Below are 24,921 nucleotides of genomic sequence, written 5' to 3'. Positions count from 1 at the left end.
GAAAATAGTCCCCAACAAATGCACTATTTCCATCGGTTACGTTTAGTAAAAACTACAACTGTGTTACGAAATTAGCCTCTTAAAAAAAAAAAAAAAAAAGGGAGTAGTTTTTAAACATTTATGTACATCATCAGAAGGAAGCAACAGGCTTGGGGACCTAGTATTGAAACGAAATAACACATTTTGTTGACATACGAAAAATTGACAACTCCTCCAGCCTCTAAATTGCTCTTAAAAAGGTTATAATCTGGAAGAGTTGTTACATATTAAGAAAAAAAGAACACTCAAAAAAAGATTTTTGTTGTAACTTCAAGACTTGCAAAAGGACACATACTGCAGACCAGTAGTTCTGGATCTGTTTTAGATAAAAAGTTATTTAAAAACAAAAACAAAAAAGTAAGACAAAAAGGTGATATATCCTTGGTCATAAGTAGTCACCTGTACGCCTGCCATTGGGATAGTTATCGCTGCCTTAATAAACAGTAACCAAAGAATACGAGCCACTTCTCTTCTTAACCCCCCCATAACACAGCAGTGCAAAGCGTAGACAATCTCAATGGTTTCGGGTTAAAAGCTCGTCGTCGTTTGAAGCTCCAAACTGAATCAGCTGCAATACTGATCCCATTATCCTCCACTGAACATGAATCCAAAGCATTAAGAAAAGTAAGTCATCCGCTTTTTAAACTTAGCTAGCCCGAAGCTTCCCAAGAACCACACACTGTACACCTTCTGCTGCATTGTATCAAAATCCCAACGAGCTCATTAGGAACCTCAGGGACTCTCTCAGTCTGTAGTCTGTGTCCATAACATAAAAAAAACCCTCAATGAATATTTATGATTTGTCCCCCATCCCCAGATGCTAATTTGTCCGTTTAGCATATTTATCTCACAAACACCTCATTAACTTTTGGTGTAATCCCATTTAACCAGTCAACCTGTGCATTCCTGCCAATTTGGCACAGAACTGAAGTTGGCTTTTGACGGCCGTGCCAATGGAGCATTCACCTCCCTTTGAACTTTTTCACGCGTCATTTTAAAACGCTGATGCACAGCGGAGGTAACTGGGATTTATTTTTCATATTGATCAACAGGAAAATACTATGATGTTTATGTAAAAACAAATCCAATTTAATTTTTTTAAAGATAATTTTTTTGGGGGGCTTTTCCCTTCATTAAGTAGTGACAGTGGATAGACATGAAAGGAGGAGAGAGATGGGGGACGACACGCAGCAAAGGGTCGCAGGTCGGACCCGAACCCTGCGCCGCTGCAGGACCCAGCCAACAAGGGGCGAACGCTCCAACTGGGTGAGCCAGAGGCCGCCCCACAAATCCAACTTTCTACACGTTTATTCAGATTTTGTAACCCTGGATATGATGTGTCCTTTAGTCCTTTAATACGTAACTGAGACGCTCAAAAAACCTGACCTAGTGTGCATGTAAACCCACTCACAGACTCTGCAACTGCTGCCACAGGCACTTTAGCACACACTGCCATGACGTCAAATGTTTGGTTTTTATTTTTGTGATCAATTCAGAATTGATTGCAGAATTAAGTGCAGATGTGCGTTTTTAAATTTGGCATTGAATAATATTTTCCTGTCGATCGCCTTCATTGCATCCACTGTAATTGAACGCTGTAAACAATAAATCGCAAAACACAATATAGATCTGTTCACGTAATGCACACATGCCTCACCAGGATCCCTACACATCTATTAAAAGACTCCCCCAGCCACCAGGGGGGGGTTGCCAGCTGCTGCGAACATGGCCGGGCTAACGCAGCTTTTAAGCCATAACGCAGCAGCGTAAAGAAAAACCTCCACAACGCCTCAACAGGAAGCGTCCCTGCTGTAATAGTGGAGCTTAGTTTGCCTCTCAGACCTCACCCCAGGGTGTCTGAAAGGACACGACGGAACTGGTTCAGACACGACTCCAGCCAACCCCAGAGAGAATTAGCTCGCAGGCTATACGCTACAGCTGATACCGGCTGCTGGTTGCTGTGTGACAGGAAGGGCTGGAAGAAGGATTCAGATCCTTTACTTAAGTCAAAGCACTAATACCACACTGTATTCCTGCATTGCAAATGATACTTAAGTAAAAGTATGTAAGTATCATCAGGAAAATGTACTTAAAAGTATTAAAAGTAAAAGTACTCAATGCCGAAACAGCCTCACATTTTAGAAACTGGAAAACGATCCAAACTGTTCTGTCGACCAACTGTTTCATCAGCTAACTATTTCAGCTGGACTTGTTTATATTGTTGGGTAGTTTCATTTATAATCAAACATATTTTATAAACTACATGTATTCTGTGTGCAACAGTCTTAATTTGTAAAGCAACTAAAGCTGTAAGCTCAGTAAGCACAGTGAGCTGTAAGGTAGTGCAGTAAAACATTTCTCTCTGAAATGTAGAGGAGTAGAAGTAGACAATGAGTAAATGTACTTAGTTACATTCCACCACTGGTGACAGGTCACTACTCTTAGTAGCAGTACACTGAATGAGCATGTAGCTGCTGTTAGTACTACTACTACTACTACTACAGTTACTTTGTCTTTGAGAGTCAGCGTGGCTTAATATGTTTCTGTTAGCTCGGCCCTGTGCAGGGGTGCTCATGTTTATTTGACAGCTGTCTGACAGCTGGCAGGGAGATCGGATTTACAGGAGAGCTTAGCACTGCTTGTGGCTGAACCATTGCTGCAGCGCCACAGCACCACTGGGGACAGTTTGTGGCTGCACTCACACGGTCAGTTCAGCATAATGTACATTTCAACAACATTCATTCCATCAGTACTACCAGGTTTCTTTGAAAGAAAATACTGTACAGTAATACGGTTTCCATTCACTAATACAATTTGCTTCTGCTATGCTGTTTTCTCAATTTAAAAAAAGGTCCCATGGCATGAAAATTTCACTTTATGGAGGTTTTTTAACATTAATATGAGTTCCCCCAGCCTGCCTATGGTCAGACAGTGGCTAGAAATGGTGATAGGTGTAAACCGAGCCCTGGGTATCCTACCCGCAATATTTTTTTCTCCCACTATGGCCATGCCAAGACCTGCCCTTCAATAGCATTCACACACTACTCTGCCGATCTGGAATCTTCTCCTTATGAGGTCATAAGGGGAAATGTTACCTCCCCTTTCTCTGCTTTGCCCACCCAGAGAATTTGGCCCACCCATGAGAGTGAGAGAGACATCATGGCTTTCAAATGAGCAAAGTGGCAGTTGGTCAAGGCCACTGTATGTACTGCCTATATAAAAGAGACTTCAGATACAGTATTAGGGGACCACTAAGGTCTATATAAAAGAGACTTCAGATACAGTATTAGGGGACCACTAAGGCCTATATAAAAGAGACTTCAGATACAGTATTAGGGGACCACTAAGGCCTATATAAAAGAGACTTCAGATACAGTATTAGGGGACCACTAAGGTCTATATAAAAGAGACTTCAGATACAGTATTAGGGGACCACTAAGGTCTATATAAAAGAGACTTCAGATACAGTATTAGGGGACCACTAAGGCCTATATAAAAGAGACTTCAGATACAGTATTAGGGGACCACTAAGGCCTATATAAAAGAGACTTCAGATACAGTATTAGGGGACCACTAAGGTCTATATAAAAGAGACTTTTTAAAGAGACTTCAGATACAGTATTAGGGGACCACTAAGGTCTATATAAAATAGACTTCAGATACAGTATTAGGGGACCACTAAGGTCTATATAAAAGAGACTTCAGATACAGTATTAGGGGACCACTAAGGTCTATATAAAAGAGACTTCAGATACAGTATTAGGGGACCACTAAGGTCTGTATAAAAGCATCCAAAAAGCAGCATGTCATGGGACCTTTAAGAGCTACCTACACTTTGTGAAACTTAACACTTCCTGCACTGATATTTCACATTTAAAGACTACTAGGAAAAGAGGGGAGAATTATCTCCAGCCCCCCCCCCCCAAACCCCCACCACAAACCGCGCTCAGCCTTTCTGCTGATTTGGTCCAGCAGCCATTGGTGGTATTGCACAGACAAATCCCTCTGCGACCCAGAAAGCGTTTTCCACATAGGTCACCATTGTAAAAGAGACGCGCCCGTAAAACTGCTGCCAGGACTCCTCCAACTGCAAACAAGCTCGGTTAGGACTCTTTCTATTCTGAATTTTTAATCCATGGACTTTTTAATATTTGAAAAATATTTTCTCTAGCCAAGAAAAGCGATTTCAAAACATATGTCACCATAATGAAAAGTCTATGGGCTGAGCGGGAACTCAAAGGCGGGTGGGGCCCACAGGACAAACACTACTGGGCATATTCACTGGGTCAGACTGTAAAAAAGATATTATCATATTAACAGTCTAGAGTCACATATCACAGTAGTAAATAGAATTTTTTTTTTGCCAGATGCGCGAGTGAGCAACTCTCATAGGAATGAACGGGGCTCCGCCTCGAATGCTGCATCCAGGTCTTAGAATACATCCATGATTATCTCCCACTGACCCACTGGGAAGCTTTTAATTTGAAACATCTGTGCAGGAAGTTTCAGGTTTCATTGACAGGAGTTTCACACAGATCATACAAGTAGGAACAATCCAAATTGATAAGTGAGAATAGTATTTCTGTTTACGAAACTGGAATTGTACTGATGGAAGCAGTGCTGTGAAAATGCACATTATCCTGAATTTATCAGGAGAACAAGTAAACATGGAGTGTTGATTTGGACTAGTTTAGATTAGTTTAAGTGGAGACAAGTCTTTTGCACATGCACAATGCTGAACAATGCATTTAAGATCCTTCTGATATTCCTAGTCACTTTTCCCTTTGAGTTCTTGGCGGATTGCTTTCAAGTAGGAAAATAAATCACTGTTATTTCTGTCCAAAAGACTATTAGGTGCTTATTTAGGATTAGCCCCTGGCCTGCTGCAAATGTAACAGTCACTGTTGCCTACAGTAAGTGAGTGAATGATAGAGGGAGTGACCTGAAGGCCAAGCGCCCGGCCCGAAAAAAAAAAAAAAAAAAAGAAAGACTTATCAAGATACAGATTTATGTGCCACCCTAAAATGAATGCAGCTCGCAGGCTGGCCACACCTTCAAAACATTGTTTGGCTACACCGATGTATTTTAGAGAGCACGGAGTAGATCATAATTCTCTTCTTCGAAAAAAATACGAGAGGGATTAGAACCTGTTAGAACATGCACTACAGCCTTTAACAGTGCACCTTCATTTCGTCACCGTTGTGTAGCAAAAGGTGATAATGAGAGAATGTAAACAACATTACTTTGGATTTTTCTTCTTGAACGAATGTGTGACACTGGTTTGGTGGCAGTGCTACGACAGTCAATGGGTAAATATAACACACAGCTAGAAGTCATCGCTAAGCAGCAGGCAGTGAAGGAGTTTACAGAGTAGTGACCGCAGTGAACAATGCCACTGTAGACACTAGAAACAACAAAAGAACTAAAAGAACACACATTGTAAGAGTAACACCCTGTTGAGAATCTCTAGTATCAGTAGCTTCACTGGTTGTGGAGTTGTTGCTCCTTGAAGGCAGAGCTATAGATATACAGAGTAAGGCAAACTTGGTTTCAGGTCAGTCCATTGGAGCCATATTTGCACCAAATGTTCCAAGGCCATTACATCCTCTCATCTTAAAACATAGTGTAATTGCCATGGAGCTCTTAGCGCTAACACTGAGCAGACAGTTCCCCAAGCTATGTATGTCTATGGCTCTGCTCCATGGCAGCTAGATAGAGTAGGTCTTCCTGGAACAGTCTCAGGCAGCTTCAGCGAGTCCGGCTGTAATTTAGAGAAAGGCTTGTTATGGTAGAGACGTGGACTGAAACCAGACCGATACCGTCAGAGCACGCAACACAAGGCCAGAGGGACGAGTGCCGCCAACAGGAAGTAGGTGACTCTGTAGAGGTGGAGTGGCGAGAAGGTCACCATGGCGATGGACAAGGGGAGAGGGAGGCAGGATGTCAGAGGCAGGAGTTTACTGAAAGAGATGAAGAAAAAGGTGGATACTGCAGCAGAATTCCCCTCAACTCTGACAGGACCATCAATCTGGTAGGGCATGTGTCTGTGGGCTGGTAACCATGCGCTCTTACCTGTTGCTGAGTTTTAAAGTGTTGCAGTTAATAAGCAGCATGTACACAATGATTAGAGGCACAGCGTGTGGCCAACAGGGGTCAGGATCCAACTGGGTGGAATACCTGCAGAGGATCACAACGTACACCCGTTTCTCGTCCCATTCAACATGTACACCTCACCATCGGATCACACGTCAGCTATTACTTTGCATATTTTAGCATACACTTGCCATATTGTAATAAAACGATACTGAAAAAGATAATCATACTAATATGATGATACTGATTTCAGCCATATCATCCTGCTATTTTGTGCAAATGACCATAAGTAAACTTCAAAATGATTGCTATTATTGAGAAGAGGGCTATGCCACTTGCTAGGAAAGTTAGATAGCACACCTTGAGCTGGTAGTATTTATTAAAAGTTTAGGGATGCATTAATGGAGCCGCTTGCATAACATGTGCCAATTTGTATCTGGAAAAGTGGGGAAAATGTCAGAAGGCTATAATATGTTTTGTTTGACATAACTAATATGTAGGGCTGGTCAAGATAATATCGATATCGATACATGAGGCTAGATATCGTCTTAAATTTTGGATATCGTAATATCCTGATATGACACAAGTGTTGTCTTTTCCTGGTTTTAAAAGGGCTCGATGGTGTTTTAAGCCCCCAATATCTCCTTCAAGGCAGCTCTAGACCCTAACCATTGCCTAATCCTAGTGCCGTCCAGGCAGCGCTGCCTGGAAGGAGACGTTGGGGGCTTAAAACGCCGATAAACTTTTAAAGGCTGAATTACAGTAGAGTGATGTAATTTTCTGAACACACCAGACTGTTCTAGCTGTTCCATTATTTGCCTTTACCCACATAGTTATTATATCAACATAACTGATGATTATTCATAAAAAATCTCATTGTGTGCATATTTTGTGAAAGCACCAATTGTCAACCCTACAATATCGAGGTATTTGGTAAAAAATATCGGGATATTTGATTTTCTCCATATCGCCCAGCTCTACTAATATGTAGCTGGATAAGTCACAGAAGTGTGGAAGATGTTATTGAACATGAATTTACTGAGAAGAATTGTCACCTGGCTGCTGTGCTATTTATCCAACAGCACAGCTAGTTTGACAAAAGGTAAACTGCCCTTATCCTTTTGTCAAAGATAACACATAACTAATTTATATAGTTATTGTATCACTGCTTGATGAAGTAAAAAAAAAAAACAACCATTAAGACCTCAAACTAATACTTGTAGCACAAGAACCAGACATTAGCAAGCTCTCTTAGCCTCTTCAGTGTTCCGTGTGGAATCAGCGAATCGCAGCTCTCTCACCTGTTTGAGACTAGAGCTGCAGCCTGGAATGGAATGAATGGAAGGACCTCAATTGCAATGGACTCGTGTAATTGGTCGTGACAAATCAGGTACTTAACTGGAGATTGCTGTGGCTGTTCTGTTTTTGTACATGCAGAAATAAGCATTTTTCTAAACAGATGCATAGCACTAATTACCACTCTTAAATATACGGCACACTTTCTAATAAACACAGCCTTGGAGGGTCGTGCTCAAAGACACCTCAGCTGTGCAAGTGCTCCGTCTCTCACATACTCATACTACATTTCAATACTGTACCTCAGGTTGCGGATCCAGTGGATGAGCGAAGGTGCGAGGAGCATGACGGGTAGTGTGAAGAGCGCCGATAGGCAGAGGTGGAGCTGTAGGTCATCCCTCACCTCCTGCAGAGCACACTCGGACAGCAGGGGGGTGCCATTACATTCTTTAGACTTGCTCAGGGATTTGGCATCCACTGTGCCATTCTCAACTTCTTTGCGCTTCTGGGGTGCCTGGGGAAATGGTGCAAAACTTTCTTTATTTCCAGGTGGAATTTGATAAGAATCAAATTGGAATCGATTCTGAACCCTGGCTCTGCATTTACATCACTAGCAACCACTATACTAGTGCTGCTCGATTATGGAGAAAATAAACAGTCAATTATTTTGGTCAATATTGAAATCACGATTATTCAACATGATTACTCGTTGACTTTTGGAAAGATGATGCATTTATTGAAGTTAAAAAACAGTTTGAAAAAACACCTTGAACTGTGAAATTCCCCTTATACGTTTCCCGTTTGAACTTTTTCTTTTTTTTCATTCAGAACACATATTACACATTACTTTGTTTTTGTGATCGCTAGGAGCCAAAATCATCTACATAATGCCATCAAACTGGCAAGTTGGTGCTGGCGGTGGGATTGGAGCAACGCAGTTCAACCTGGGAAATCTTACCAGATTCAACATGTGACTCAAGGACCGTTCGGTCATCTGCAGCCTCAGTACCTGAACATGCAAATTGCAAACAAAGACAGATGTGTGCAGAGTTAGGGATAAACAGAGCCAATACTGTATCTAAGCTGGTTTACTCTGTAAAATGACTGGGAAAGGGCTTCATCTGTATCACCATGGCCCCATGACTCACCCTGTAAAGGTGGAGCAGAAAGGCAGCAACGATTGCCAACGGCCCACAGGACAGCCCACCCACAACAGTCAGACAGAGAGTGATGAGGAGCTGGCTCCGCAGTGGCACAGTGCCACAGTCTCTGGAGACAGACGGTCTGCATAGAAAAGGAGGTTACTACAGTTAAATATTTGATGAGACAGTTAAAAATGGATGTGGGGGTTCAGAGTGCCTAAAGACCATCCAGTTACAGTTTCAAAAATCACATACCTGGTTGTTTAAATGTCCAACCATACCTGTGTAGGGGAGCTAATATTAGTGAGATCAGTCGCATAATGAGACGGAGCAGTGCGCTGCCCCAGTATGCCACGGCTGCCCCCAAGATGTAAAGCAGAGGGGACAGGAGGTGGGGCCATTCTTCCACTGGTACCACTCCCTCATGAAATGTTGCATCGGGGGTGGTCGGGGGGAGGACATCCATTGGGGGGAGGTAAAGAATTGACCAGATCTCTTGAAACCAGCTACAGCTGAGGGAAGCGCGGAACGGGAAGAGAAAATAAATCATGTGGGGTTCGAGAATATTCAGGGATTTTCATAAAATCTCCAAACTCCAAAACAACATCCAAAGAAAAGTTAAAAGACGATGATTATTATTTTGTCAAACCACTGTTTCCAAAGTCAAGAATGAAAGTTCATGCTTAAATGCAACAGCCTACCTAAGTAACATGTGCAGAATATAAACGGGCAGATTGACTTTATGAAGCTGCAGGCCTTTGCCCACCACCTGGCTCATGTCTGCCGCTCGCCTCGACTCCAGGATGGAGGACAGCTGCCCCCCACAGGCCAGGAGGAGGGTTACAGCGGTGTAGACCGGCACCAGGGGGCCCATTTTTTAAAAAAAAAAAAAAAAAAAAAAATTTTTTTTTTTTTTTTTTTTTTTTTTTTTTTTTTTAAAAATCTAAAAAAAAAAAATTTTTTTTTTTTTTCCTTTTTTTTAGAGCATACATAATACATATAAGACTGTTTTCATTTAAACAAAAACAAAGAGAAAAGAAAAAGACAAGAAAGCTGTACCTGTCCCAGCACCCTGGGTAATGAAGTCCTTACTGACACCTGAGGTTAAAATCACAAGGTAAACACCATGTATTTCACGTCATGTTATTGATGATAACAACCATGTTTGTCGTGCAGAATGGCTAACCCCGATTTGCCACTGGGCACGTCTGTGCTGCGTTCCGGTTTCGTACCTTCCTCCACAACGCACCATACCGCACCGGGAGGGTCCTGGAAGCAGAGCGTCTTGCTCGCCCGACTCGCAGATTACAAATACTTTATAGAACAATCAAGTGTTTATTAAGCTAGTATCTACCTTCCACTCCAAGCACTCCTACATGCCTTCTCTTTTCTGGTGTTGTCCTTAAATATAAAACAAAAAAAAAAATGTGGGGGGGGGGGGGTTCTTTTGGTAAATTGACTGGATAGTCTCGCTGACCGTCCAAACGGCCCACGGCTCGCGTGAACACAGACCTGGCGCGCATCTTTAGCGGAGCGCAGAGCCACTTCACACACGCTTCTGGGACACGCTGTGCCGCGGCTGGTGGAATATTAAGCATTGACTTGAACGGCTGCAATCGCTCGTGGGGTCCCCGGCACCTCCAGAATGCAGCGCTGACGCGCCCAGTGGAAAATAGGGGTAAGGCTGAGGAGTAGTACCTTATATTGGCAGTTGGGGGCAGTGTGGAGCTGGAGGAGGACGCCTGAGGTGTTGTCTGGACGACTTGTGTGGAGCATCCCTGAGATCTCGGTCACTGATGGCACACTGGCAGACACATCACATCAAGTCATGACAGAAACCGTGAACATGATATGTAATATCTGCCAGAACAAGAACAAGAACCTCTCCATGAGTGCATGGAGAGGGCCTGGGCTTGTGTGTGTATTTCAGGCCTGTGTGTAATACCTAACAACAGAAACGTAATTTCCCCTTGTGGGATCAATGAAGTAGGTCTTAATCTTTAGAGACAGGCGTGGCCATAACTGACCTGGCTGTGGTTAAAGAGTCCTCTCGAAACCACGGTACATTTATTCTGTACACGTTGGGCAGTCTATCTGCAGACAGACATACAGCACAAGATCATTATTACAGGTTTAACATATGCACATGTGCTTGCCTTTGTATCACAAGACAAACTTACCTTTATGTACTTTGCACTGGCTTGCGACGTTAATTCGGAAAGCCTGGTAGACCTAGAGACACAGAGGTGTTCAACATGTAGTGACACAGTAGGGACAGAGATACTGAGTCCAGCAGGCCCCTGAGGGCCCTGACACACCAACCTGATAATCGGCCGTCGGACAGTCTGGCGAGGTCAGTGACTCGAGTCGGTTCCGTGCCGTCGTCCGTCGGCCTTCAGTTTGGCCGACCTGACTTGCTGGGTCGGAGGGCGGGCAGTCGGACTCAATGACCAATCTGATTGGTGGAATGCAAGCATTGACTAGCGAATCAGTGCACTTATGTTAGTGTGATGAACAGCCTCTCAAAATCGGACGAAAATCTTTTAAACTGACCATTGTCGATCTGAAATGAAATGATTCAGCAACCGTACGGCCTATTTCTCGCTTAAAATGTTTTCAGAAACACGTTTCGGTGAACTATTTCAGTACAATATGAGATCGTATTCCAAACGAGCCGCCGTTATGCTCGGTTGTAAAATCTGGGAGCAGCTAGACCCACGTGACGCGTTCGTCCAATCAGCTGCCGGTTTAAATTTTTTGGGCGACAATACAGATTAGCGCCGTTTAAGTCTCGCGCACGCGCAGAACATACACTTAAGTCGGCGTTGCTTCGGTGTGTTCCGAGGCACTTTTTTGACCAACTCGGGGAGACTGATCAGTCCGACTGGCTTTCCTCCTGACGGCCGGCTGTCGGGTTGGTGTGTCAGGGCTCTAATGAAACAAAGAAAGCTACCTGGTCAAAGTCTTGCAGCTTGATGGTGTGAAGAAGTCCAGAGGAGTTGACGGAAACATCGCTGACAGTCAAACCTGGAAAACCGACAGTTACTGAAAAAGGAATGCGTTTTATTCTTTCCTAATTTTTAGAGAATCGGTATAAACAGTTACACTACTCACCGAAGGACAGAACGTGTGGCGCGGGGACAGACACGGTCTGAGATTCTTGTCTCTGCCACTCGCACTCCACCGTGAACTGTGGACCAGACAAACGTTGCTATGTCATTTGTTTAAATCAACATCTAACTAAAATCAAAAGGAGTTTCTGTCGGTTCTTTGGTTTGCGTTATATACACACTGTGTAGTGAATTGAGAGGGGACCCCTATTAACGGTTACACCACTGAATGGCATGCTGGGTACAGCTCGCTCTCAGCCACTCGCTACAGCACATTCAAGAACAGATGAAGACCGAGACACCTGAGATGTGACATTGTAGCAAAGTCAAGCATTTCAAGCATCAGCGATGGAACTTTGGTAAGGAATGCTTTTGTTCCTGGCAATAGCCTTGGTCCCAAATAGCTAGCTGTTATCAAAGGACACGTATACGCAACTACTGTATGTCATACCCTCGGATGACAAAATGTACATCACACGGACCCTGGCGTATTCAGGGATGCAGAAAGTATCATTTTGACTTTAGTATGTCTGTCTCAGGCTTTTATATTCCACAAACACAGACTGAACATGTTGTACAGGCATTTATGGTTTCCAGATGATGTATCCTATGGACTTTGGTGATCCCCTGACTTTTCCTTTAGCCTCATCATCAGGTCAAAACAGGTCATAACATTAGTTTATGACCAAACACACCGACAACTGATGGCATTCCCATCATCCTCCTCAGATGTACTTTTCTAATTGAAAGATGTTGGCAGGCTTAAATACGATAGTTAAAGAAGCATGTTAACATTATCACTGTGTGAATGTTAGCATGCCGTTATTAGCATTTAGCTCAAAGCACAGCTGTGCCGAGGTACAGCCTCACAGAACCATAGCATGGACTCTTGTGTCTTGTTATTGTGTCTTCCCAAGATAAACCGAGACAGAACAGAGAGAGAAGAATCTTATAGTCAGGAAGTAGTGAGTTCTCATTTTCAAAGTACCTGTTTGCCATTGAGGTTGGAGGCCGAAACAACCAGATGAGTAACTGAAGATAAGTCACTGAGACTCAGAATCAGGACCTGAGGAGGACAACAGACAGTGATGAGCAACCAACACTCACACTGGACTGGACGGTGTCCCTTCAGAGGAGAATTACCTTGTATGGTGGCAGGAGCTCAGTTCCCATGGACAGATCCACTGCACGCACACTGGAAAATCCAAAGAGCACAAATGAAGAGTACAATAACAACACATTATATTCATTGACTGTTTTTATAACCACAAGAGACATCACAATTTCTTTGTGATAAATAGCAGACCAACTAAGATGTTGATTGAGGAAATGGGTGGCAGGGAAATGAGATATATACTATTATATTCATACCATGAAGGACCGTTCTTTTGCATGCAGCCATACACCCAGCTAGTCATCTCCTGTTGGACAACCATACATGTGAATCAGAATTGAACTTTGTACATATCTGGTTTATGCTTTATGTTTTGCACTTAAATCCTAAACAGCAAAATGGTAGCCTGTTAATCAGACTGAACTGCCGGTTCATTTGACTTCACTCATTCATATATATGCATCTCTATGGATCACTGAACAAATCAAGGATGTGGGTGGCGATTCAGAAGTCTAACAACGGGCTGACGACATGGAGCATTGCAAAGGTTGTAGCTCATACCCGTGGTTGATGCATTGACTGTATAAGTGAAGCCAAAACATCTGGATAGCCCCCTGGTGGCTGGCTGCGGTGTAGGTCATAAAACCTGGCCCCTCCATGTTAGCGGACGAGTTTGGTTTTTATTAGTTATTCGATGCTTTAAAAACAGGGTGAAACGTCTTGACAGCTGTGACTGACGATTGGTCGGGCGGTTGTATGGGCCCGATCACTACTGTGCAGACTCTGGCTCCAAAATTACAAGATGGCAGCGGCCGAATGTGGGGCAGTTTGGCTTCCATTTTGTACAGTGAGAGGAAGTGGAGACGCGTTGTCTATCTTTAAAAGGGATGACAACATCAGCTCGACTGAAAACGGTGCTGAAAGCTCACCATGTTGTTGCTCCGGCAGTAGAAATGGCTGTAGGCTTTCCTGCGACTCGACAATGCAAAGAGAAAGTATTTGACCTGTCCTTCCTGTAGACAGACAGCAAAATTGAAGACAATTGGTATATACCTTTTTCTGTCTATATCAGGGACTTGATTGAGATATATATATATATATATATATATATTATATATATATATATATATATATATATATATATATATATATATATATATATATATATATATATATATATATATATATACATACACACACACACACACATATATATACACACACACACACCTTTGGTGTGCTGTAAGCCAGACGCAGTGTGTTAACTTCGCTCCATGCTTCAGGAAAATCTGGAAAAGGGAAACAACGTGACATAGATACAAGGGTTTCTTTAATAGTGTCATTCAATCAAAACTTAAAACTAGTCGTTCAATTTGCTTTATGCAGTTAATGAAAAGTCCAAATAATTTTTAAAAAACGGGGAGAAAAAGGGAGACATGTAGAGATATGGCTCTAAATAAAAAGCACATTGCCAGGAATGTGCTCTAAATAGGAGACTAACGAAGTCTACTTGCACAATGTGTCTGTTTCCTAAGTGCTCCTCTCTCACCTGAGATGGAGATGGAGGTGTCTTGAGTTTCTCCCAGCATCCTGACAGGGTGTCTGATGAAGTGATGGTTTAGTACAGCCATTTTCTTCTCTGGGTTTACTGTGAACTAATAACAACACATTGGTTAGCTTGGAAACAGATGGCATGTGTTTGCAAAGCATACTTATCAGTTATGTAATACTTCATGGGCTTTGATTTTATATTTATTTTTTTAGGTGGCGGGGGTGGGGGGGTGTTACGCAAGTCCCACAAGTCTCTAGTGGTATAACATCCCTCCATATTTCTTCACATAACATTTTTCATTTATTTTAACGTATGTGTATGAACGTTTGTTGTTCTAACCTGTCTGGTTTCAGGGTCGATGAGGTCGAAGAATGCCCTGACAGTAGCAAGAACAAGCTCTTTGCACCTGGAACACAAAGACATACACTGAATACTAACACTCTGCATACCATATGAATATAATTCTGCCAAAACATAATGCCAAGTATTTTACCAAACGATGGACAGATGGTCAGTGGACACCCAGGTCCTTGGAACGGCAGTTGCCTTGGCAAAACAAGAAGACATTGAAAGAAAATGAATGAAGAGCAGTGCAGGATCAAACCGAATCCACAGAGCCCTTATGCACCAAGTAGTTCCAAGAAAAAAAATCCCCAAAACAAACGTAGCTCTGGAGAAGAAACAATATTTCGACCTATTCCCTTCAGAGGCAATTTAGGTAAAGTTCCTCAGTTCTTAAAAACGTTTCCAGGATTCCTGGAAAACTTCCGGCAGTGGAAGAGGCCTACGACGACCAGGTCAAGTGCCATTTTAGCTCACAAACAATACTTACCACCAATGACAACTTATTGGGGTCTGCTGGGGGACAAGGTAGGGATGTCAGGCCCGAGCGGACCTGATAGTCACGGTAACCACCCCCAACAGACAGAACTGTGACATTCCTGAGCTTTTTGGCATGGTTCACCCACTTCTGTCTCACGGCGGAGTAGAAATCTACATAGAGAAGGGACAAAGACAATATTTAGACATTATAGCTACCATCCTGAAAGGTTCTCGCTATAGTTGGGAATACAAATAAGTCACTGTCACATTTAGGAATAAGACAGCCTGCACAGGAGTCTTGGATTTAGGTTTCCTAAGGGGGTACGGTCTCAAAACCTGTGATGGAATGACTGTTTTTTGATGGCAGGTGAAAAGTATTAGATCAGAGGTTATATGTATGCATGCAGGTTATCACACCAGCTGAACAATACAGTAGATGATTACAAAATCATCAGTTGTCGTGTCTGGGTTAGCTTGGAATGAGGACACTTGTATGATGTAGACACATCTCAGAGCACAAAGTCTCGCTGTAGCAACCGGGAGCAGCATGGGAGTTAGTCCTTACCCAGCAGGTACGGGTCCAGGGCCAGCACTGGAGCCAGGTGGGGGGAGGCCTGCGTAATGATCAGGCTGACCAGATTGGCGTTGAAGCGGGGCAAAGTGAACAGCGCCCGGGCCACCACTCCTCCCATGGAGTGACCAACGAGCACCACACTCTGAGGGGGGGTCTTCAGGTGCTGGCGGGCGGAGAAAAGGAGAAAACTGCCTGTTGAAAACTCTAACCCACTTCTTGGGCTTAGGGTTAGGGTTATATATATTTACCAGAAGGTTGTGTTAGAAAAAATGAAAGGCGGGGGGTTGACAGACGAATAACTATGTTATGGACACTGTATTTACTGTTACCTGTGCATTTTCATAACATTGGCTTCTTTGTCAATTCTATTGTTGCCACTTCTTTACTGCCGTGAATTGTGCAAGGGATTACTTATATGCCTTAAAGTGGAAATGTACAGGGTGATTAAATGTGATATGTCTTTGATACGCAACCCCCCCCCCACACTGAAATATTACTCCACCAGCAATATCCTTCATCTAGAGTTAGTAACCCTGTCTGACAGTAGATGATATCTGAGGCCTGACCTTGTACAGCCTCAGGATAGCCTTAATGCTCTCATGCAGGAAGTGGGTCTGCCTGAGCAAACTGCCGCCGTAAAGGGCCACCAGCTCCTCGTTGAAGTCCACGGTGAACACGTTGAAGTGGAGACCTCCCTCCATGTTCTCAGCCTTCCTCAGGGCCACAGAGCCCAGGGAGCGAGCTTCATCAAGAGAAGAAGACATTGGACGGTGTTAAACAGCGGGATTAGTCCGGGTGTTTTCTACAGACAGCATAAAGCACGTCACGTTAGGTAAAAATCGTACAGACGTAGGTTCAATGCTTCATCCTACACTGATCGCCACCATGTTGCTCAGCTGCTCTGCCAGCTGACGTGCTGCAATAGCTATTTATGCACAGCTCTTATATGCAATTTTATTTATATTTATATATATATATATATATATATATATATATATATATATATATATATTTTTTTTTTTTATTATTGATTAGAGTCATCACGTCTCGAGCTTCTTCATATCCTCGGGGCAGATATGCGTGACCTAAAAAAAGAAAACTGTCTCTTACGGCTAAAAAGGGCTCATTAAATGTACAGTCTGAAGCATTTTTCCCGTATGGAAGAGCCGTGGAACATACCCAGCAGCACCAGATTAAGTGCATGTACTGGGAATAATGCAGGGGAGGTGAACAGCAAGGCAGGCCCCACATCAAGCTGTTGTAACGTGTGAAGTTAGGAAGCTGATTAAATAACAGCTGCGGTTACTGTAAAAATACATCGGCTTGAAGAGTCTAAATGTAAGACAACAGACAGCACGGACCGTCTTCACAAACACCGGAGTGGAACAGCAAAATGGGTTTGCATTCACATGAGTAAAAGCGAGGGTGTTCTCCTCCTCCGCACTGATGGCAGGAACAGAATCTCACCAAGGATGTGTGTGTCATTGAGAGCGTAACCGAGTTAGGTAAAAGATTATGTCCCCAGAAGGTTCCACGTTTGATTCCCAAAGACAAGAATATTTCAAACTCCAATATAAATGGAAATATAATATATTGTTGTAGCCAATTTAGACATGTCCTGCGTGAATGTGTTATGTGTATAGTGTGCGTGCGTGTGTGTGTTACATCACCTGTGTGTATGTGTGCTAATCAGAGGTTAGAAAGGGAATCACAAGTGAGAAGGGGATGGAGGAAGTAGGATCTGGGAAGCCACACAGTTTTTCAACCTCAGCTGTGTGCGAGTGATGTTTCTAAGATCCCGTCTGCTCGTTGTCAATCTAGTCAGTCTTTTTGTAGGTGTTTATGAATGCCATTATAAAATAAAGGATTAACCTTTAGACGATGGCGGACCCCATTATTTGCACTAGCAAGCATTGGAAATGGTGTCAGATTCCCTCCATTGGCATTTTTTGTGGTCAGACTGCCACTACATATATCATACAATGTATTAGTTAGGGGTGGGAATCCCCAGAGGCCCCACAATACCATATCATCACGATACTTATGTCACGACATGATATTATTGCGTTTTTAAATATTGCAATAGTCTGAGATATACATTGCAATTTATTACCTTTTTTACAACTTTAAATGATGTTCCCAAAGGGAAACTTTGTCAATATCCGTTTTATCTAAAAAGATACATTGCTCTGTTTGTTCATCTCACTTCATTATTTTTTATTTATTTATTTTTTTTTATTATTATTATTCCCAGTACCAATACTATGCTGTGTCGACTTCCCCCCCCCCCTTAGTATTAGTATATAATTTTCTTATTGTAGGGCTGGGCACCGAACATCGATACTTTTATGGCACCGGAAAAAAATCAGAGTCTAACCAAGTGCAACCTTATCGGTCCTCTCTGCATATTGAGAGCGGAACACACACACACACACACACACACACACACACACACACACACACACACACACACACACACACACACACACACACACACACACACACACACACACACACACACACACACACACACACACACACACACACACACACACAGTGTTGTTGAAGTCACAGAGAATTACGGCGATGCCGATAAAGTGGTTTCAAGTGTGGTTCCAGTTTTTCAAAACTTCAAGCAGACAGCGATTGCTGCGACATGATATTAATGGTGAGGTGAAAGCGGTTGCGGTGCTGTTGTTTTACACTTCCTCTTAGACAAGCAGGCACAACGGTGGTTTCTATGCCCTGATGACTGACTGACAGGCTGAGGTTGTAAGGAAATTACAAAAAAATAGTTTGTTAAAGTTACTTCTACAGCACCTTTCAGCAACAAGGCAATTCAGTTACATTCCTTTGCACTTAAGTTAGTTCTCCATTAGTTCAATGTTGACAACAGGGCAGTCACCAAGTTTATTGTTAAAGGTTTGTGTCATTATACAGTTTGCACTAAAAAGTCTTTGTTGTTTACAGTCCTTTGCATTTTAGTTAGTTCAATATTAGCCTGTACACAATGTCATTTGTTTATTTATTTATAATATGTTCATGTTGTGGCAAAAAGGTTTCTCTTTTTTGTTAATTTTTAAAGTTCTGATTAGGGCTTTGACTCCGAACTTCGTTATTCGAATATAATTCGAATATTAAAAAAAATAATGATTTTCGAACGAATATTAGCCAGCCCTTAATATTCGAACCTGTTATGGGCATTATTTTTTGTAAATGCGTTTGCTTGTAAACGTTGTTTTCAGTTCAGATTCCGAGGCTTTTTCCACGCATTTCAAAATGTAACTACACGTCGCGGCGATGCACGTCTCTCGGCCGTGGCTCGGTAGCGGTGCATTCCCCGCTAATTCTCAAAGAAGGTGGCTGGCCCAGGGCCAGGCCAGCTCAGCGGCGTCTTTCTCCCGTCGCGTTCCGCTGTCTCTCCTACCTACACCGGCGCCGCACCCTGTCCCTTCTCCCCTTCCTACCTGCTGCTCAGTGCTGCTGCACATGAGGAGAGAGGGAGGAGGGGGGGGCTGCTCCTCAGTCACACAACAGAAGAGAGAGGTGACTGTTTCGGCGGCCACAGGAGAGAAATACTGGCGACTCTTTTTTATTTTACAGAAAGTCGCTGTCTTTTCTACAGAAAGTCGCCAGATTTGTCGCTAGTCGCTTTTGTGAAAAAAAGTCGCACACACCAGCACACGAGTGTAAACATCAGACCACTTACGTAGGCTACGGTGAAAGCTCCGAACTTCCTGTCGAAAGCACACTGTTTGTGTTTAATCCAGGGTCTGACTTAATTTTTTTTTTTAAATGAAGGCATTTAATGGTCAAAATATTAATAAATATTCGAATATATTCGAATATTAATATTAATATACAAACGAACTTCGAATATGATTTTTGGGCAAAAGTCAAAGCCCTAGTTCTGATTGATACCAATCCCAAGTATCTGACTGGTGCACCCCTATCCAAAAGCACAACCAGTTTTATTAAAGGGGTGATAGAATACAAAACCGATTTTACCTTGTCATATTTGAATAGCGACAGTTTGGAGGGTAACTAGGACATACATAGAACCTCTAAATCCCATTGGCACCTCTTTCCTCTGCAAATCTCACAATTTGAAACTGCCTCTGAAAACGAATCTCATCTCAATAAGGCTCCTCCTCATTTGGCTCTAGTCTCTCTCTTTGTCACGCCCCAACATTTACATAGGCTACACCACTGACCTGAGATCAGTTAGTCTTCTGAATGTAGGTCACGCAGATCTCAGAAATGATCTCAGAAATGTTATACATTGTTTGTCCGCTTCTTCACTTCTGAGTCTTTTTTATGCTTGAAATCAACTATGTAGAGGTCAAATATGGGCCGTTTTACGAAAATCGATGGCTAATTGCAAATTTTGTCAGACTGTGTGTCGTAGTTCAGCAGGAGCTCAGCAGGCTAACGTGACAGCGGCCGGTGCTGCCTCGCCGCCCAGCGTGTCCTCCTTCACAGACCCCGGCTCGCTGTGAGCTACATGGATCTCAGTCATGACCGGAAGCCTGCGGCGCTCCATACCCGCGCAAAGTCACCATTTCTGGGTTACTTGACTACCAAATGCCGAGGCCCTGACGGAGCTCCAGGGCCTGCAGCTAGCCGCGATCTTTACCCATAGGATGGAAGGGACACTAGGAGCTAATGAAACCCTTCATATTCACAAAAATGCATTCAATTGAAATCTGACACAAGCGTTAGCTTTATAAGACCTTAGGGTAGCTGTTATATAAGTGGCGTGACGAAATTCAAACTGTAAATATACGATAGTTATGCTGGCAGCCAGCCAGCTCCGCAGAGCCCCAAGCCCCGGTTGTCCAGTAACCGAGAAACGGTGACTTTCTCCTGGGTATGGAGCGCAGCGGGGCTGCTGCTGTCTCGTCAGACTGTGTGGACCTCCTAAAGTCCGACACGTCTTACCAAATTTGAAATTAGCCATACATTTTCGTAAAACGGCTAATATTTGAGCTTTATATAGTTGATTTCTCGCATAAAAAAAGTCTCAGAAGTGACTTTAGTAACGAAACCTTGCAGTGTCTGAAATATGAGACCTGCTGTCTCGTCTCCAATGTATGTATGTCAACCAATCAGCGCGCAGCTCATCTAAATATTCATGAGCATACCATATTTGGAAGAAAAGCTTTCGTTCCAAACAGGGCCAAAACACAGGGATGCATAAGGGCCCATATAATAGCAACCGGGCAATTTCCAGCACAACCAATGTTACACACCCCATTAGGAGACCTTAAGGAACAGTGTGAAATACCCTATATAATCATTCTATCACCCCTTTAATGTTACTCTGAGTGAGCAGTGTTACCAGAATATTTAATTTTGATAATTTTGATCCACAATTAAGGTGAAAAATAAAAGTTTTGTGTTTAATGTATTTTAAAGACCAAAACCAACGACGCTTTAGTCCGTCTTAGAGTCCAACTTTCCTACCCTGTGGCACTCAGACCCAAGCACAGGTGTTCCTACTGAGGACTATATATATCTTTAAAAATCGATCACAAATATATACTATCTTTTTAAAGAATATGTTCTTTTCTGAAACAGCTGGGCCCTGCAGTTTTTAGAAACAAAAAAGGAGTTAACGGTGCGCTTCTTGGGGACTATTTTCAGCTGTGGATTTACACAAATGTGGTGCGTTAATGAGTATTTACAGCAGCAAGACGATATATGGGGGATTAAGTCTAAATAAAGTACAGGGTGTGTGTCCATCGCCATGGAGGAACATGTCACCCAGAGCAACCGTGTGACTCAATGATGTGTTTTTAATAGTTGTTGGTCATTTATGGAGCTCTATGGCACAGAGGAATAAGATATGTCAGGCTACAATACTGATGTCACCCAGTGCAACTGTGCAAGTGGCTGTGGCTTTAATAGTAATATCAGCAGCCCCATCCATAAATATAGATCTACAAGTACAATTAAAAGTGTATGGCTCTGGGTACATACCCTAATCACAACAACAAAAAATACAGAACAAACACCCAACAAACTTTTGGAAAATGGTTGCAAAAGCCAGTTTTTCAATATTAATACATTTTCTAAATGTTTACATGTGAATTCCAGCACCACATACACAAAAACTAACTGTAGAACCTTGATTTCTTCTATTGTAAAGCTCTAACATCCACTGTCTTAGTAAACTGAAAGATTGTGTGCAAAATTGTGAAGGACAATCCAGTCTGCTTGCCAGTTGGGAAGAGAGTAATCAACGAAAAGCATTAAGCCACGCTCATGTCCTCAAACAACCTCAGTACAATCACTTAATAAAGACTCTGAATGCCTTGGCTGTCCAAAGCCGAAAAAACTTTCCCTTGCCCTGTTTTCTCCCTTTGCTCAACCCTCCATTCGTGTTATGTACTTACCTTGTTTGTAGCTGCCTGCATTTCCGGGCAGGAAGAGCACAGGGGCACCGGTGAGTTTGAGCGACCGGGTCTCCTGGGCGTACAGACCCTCTCCATACAGGTAGAGGCCGTACGCTGGGTACAGCCTGGCCACACGCCGAGGCAGAGCCACGCGCTGGAAACACAACATGCACACACACACACAGACACGGATTAGGATGTGAAGACCCACAGTCACATCAATCTCAATTGACCTTTTTTGTCACACTTGTAAACACATCACAGAACAGTCTCACTTTAAAGAGACTACAGCAGCGTGTACATCTACTCTACAGCTGGCAGACAACACCTGCCTGCCTTGCTGGTCACCACCTCCCATTGCATTATTCCCAATACCTGCACTTAATCTGGTTTCATGTGAGAAGTTATGAAATGTTACTGTGGATTTCTGGTATAGTTGACCCTAAATGTGTAAAAGAGAGGTCCAGACCCTTGTTACAGTGGCACTTTGATACATGTACTGTACTGTGTAAGTGTTAGACTACATCTGGGGCTGGGCAATATTGGTTATGGCTTAAACGATTAGTCCATTAATCAAGTAGAAGATTAGAACAAAATTATTAATTAAATTAGTGTGCAACAATTTCAATAATTGATCATTTAATTTTTTTTTTTTTTTTTTAAAGCAAAATTGCCCAAACTAAATGCTATTTAAAGCCTCTCAAATGTGAGTACTTACTGCTTTTATCTGTTAAGTATTAATGTAAATTGAGTATTTTGAGGTTTTGGACTTTTGGTTGAACTAAACAAGCAGTTTGAAGACATCAGTTTCGGGTAGTAAAGCTATGATGGACACAGTGGTGTAGTCTAATGTATTTTAGTGGGTATTGTGTACTGTATCTGTATGGGCCTATACTCTATGGGCCCACTATTTCATAGTGGGGGGGTCAGGGTGTCCTCCCCCAGGGAAGTTTTGAGCGTCGACTTCATTTCCTGCATTCTGACAAACTTGTATGCCCCAATTTGCGGTGGAAATCCCTTAATTTAGCCTATATGAAGAAGAAAAACACAGATGACAATTCAAAATATGTTGTTGCGTGTCATTGGGCATTTTTAAGTGGATATATGGAAATCCTGGAGCTTTCTTAGTGTGTATACTGCATATATCTTCGTATCATGTAGACTACACCACTGGATGGACACATTAAAGCATGCACTCACAGTATTTCAATAACCAAAATAACTCCGATCATGATTTCTCACACGGATGTGTGTGACAAATCATGATCGGAGTTATTTTGGCATTTGGTTTTCACCTCAGACTTACATGTTATGAAATATTTACTGAGTACTTATTTCCTTTCTCATATTCTTTCCTTTCTCATATTCTGCCCTGTATGTATCCATCCCAGGTGCTAACATTAAGCTATCCCTGATTCAATAGACCATGTCCATTAACCACATAAACCAAGCAAAAGATTATTTAGATACACGTTGCTCTTTTCATTCTTCCTTCCTTATAAATAAACGAAGCATACCCTCCTGTGTAAACTAATTGGTGGATGCCCAATACAGAGCATTGGCACCAGCTGTGCTCCACTTCTGGACAGATGAACACATTAGTGAGCATTTAGGAAGGCGACCCCCGTACTACACTGAATTATACTAACATTAGCTGCCTTCAACTGTCGATCCTGCGTGTCCATGTTACAAAGCTGGTCCGTGGAGAGGAATCACGGCTCGTTCAGCGGTTGATTTATGGTTTTATAACATGGCTAATCCGAATCATTAACAAGCACACACATCTCTAACCCGACAGGTGTGTGTTTATTGAAACCACTGGGGAAATACATGAGCCCAGTTGAGAGGCAACAAAGCCCCCACACTTGACGTTACGTTGCTTGCTCTTGCCGGATAACGTTAGCAGGATTCAGGAAATAGCCTAAAATGATTCCCGAAAGGGATCATTTGTTTCCTGTTCATGTGGAAACACCATTCGGTTCACGTTGTTAACATGAACGAAGGTACTGTATATTAGCCTGTGCCAGAAGCCACGCAATAAATGCGGGGGGCGCTACTAGCCAATTTCTGGGTGACGTACTGTATGAGGTGTTAAGTGAAATAATTAGCCTGGCTACTCACCCGGTACTCTGGGTATTCAAACATATAGGTCATACTGCATCGGTTCTCCTCGAAGCCAGTCAGCAACTCTCGCAGGCCAACCGCCAGAAGCCCCAGAGCAAACCCGTAAAAGGCCACAGTGGCGAGTTTCATAGCTGAGTTCTGACTCGGGGTTTCAGATATTACAGGTGTTTAATCTCCATGTTTTAATTCTCATTCTGTAAACTCCTCGCCGTGTTAAGACACCGCACAGGCTGTCAAACACACCGGCTGAACCTCAGTCACAACAGGAACCACATACTACAGAGTGAAAGTGATTGGCAGGTTATTCGGCCAATGAGAGGAGAGAACTTGAGGAAATAGACCAATGGGAGAGCAGACAGCGTGTGACAGTTATATATATCAGGAATAGCTAAATCAAGCTGATTGTTTTGTTTTTTTCATTTCATTGCATTTTTTTTTAGGATTGTATTGTATTATTTAATGGTTAAAACGTAATCTGCATTAGGGTTTCTATGTTTTTAGTACACCTTTGCCTTTATCCAATTATTAGAAATGCATTTAATTTGAATAATTCAGACACCAATTTTGAAATCATTGTGCAGACAAGTCCAAGGGTCTTTGCAATCATCACGTCTAAAAAAAAAAAAAGTACTAAAACATGTTGAGTGTAGAAAATAC

At 42.6% G+C, this 24,921-nt stretch overlaps 1 protein-coding gene across 1 annotated transcript; it reads right to left on the bottom strand.

Moving 5' to 3' along the window:
* Positions 1 to 5,030: 5,030 nt before the first annotated feature.
* pgap1 (post-GPI attachment to proteins inositol deacylase 1) lies at positions 5,031 to 24,529 on the bottom strand. Its single transcript, XM_039818912.1, has 26 exons — positions 24,262 to 24,529; positions 22,141 to 22,294; positions 16,309 to 16,484; positions 15,734 to 15,905; positions 15,179 to 15,339; positions 14,840 to 14,892; positions 14,686 to 14,752; positions 14,344 to 14,449; positions 14,025 to 14,083; positions 13,724 to 13,807; positions 13,052 to 13,101; positions 12,824 to 12,875; positions 12,669 to 12,746; positions 11,685 to 11,760; positions 11,524 to 11,597; positions 10,751 to 10,802; positions 10,598 to 10,664; positions 10,269 to 10,374; positions 9,615 to 9,668; positions 9,272 to 9,441; positions 8,852 to 9,082; positions 8,577 to 8,712; positions 8,387 to 8,437; positions 7,731 to 7,942; positions 6,112 to 6,216; positions 5,031 to 5,999 (listed from the first exon to the last, which is right to left on the bottom strand). The coding sequence occupies exons 1-26, from the start codon at positions 24,391 to 24,393 to the stop codon at positions 5,861 to 5,863; spliced, it is 2,817 nt and encodes a 938-aa protein (XP_039674846.1). The 5' UTR covers positions 24,394 to 24,529; the 3' UTR covers positions 5,031 to 5,860.
* Between the last annotated feature and the right edge of the window lie 392 nt (positions 24,530 to 24,921).

The sequence above is a fragment of the Perca fluviatilis genome, chromosome 12 (assembly GCF_010015445.1).
Source record: "Perca fluviatilis chromosome 12, GENO_Pfluv_1.0, whole genome shotgun sequence".
Taxonomy (NCBI): Eukaryota; Metazoa; Chordata; class Actinopteri; order Perciformes; family Percidae; genus Perca; species Perca fluviatilis.
This window is presented reverse-complemented; position numbering and strand designations above follow the sequence as displayed.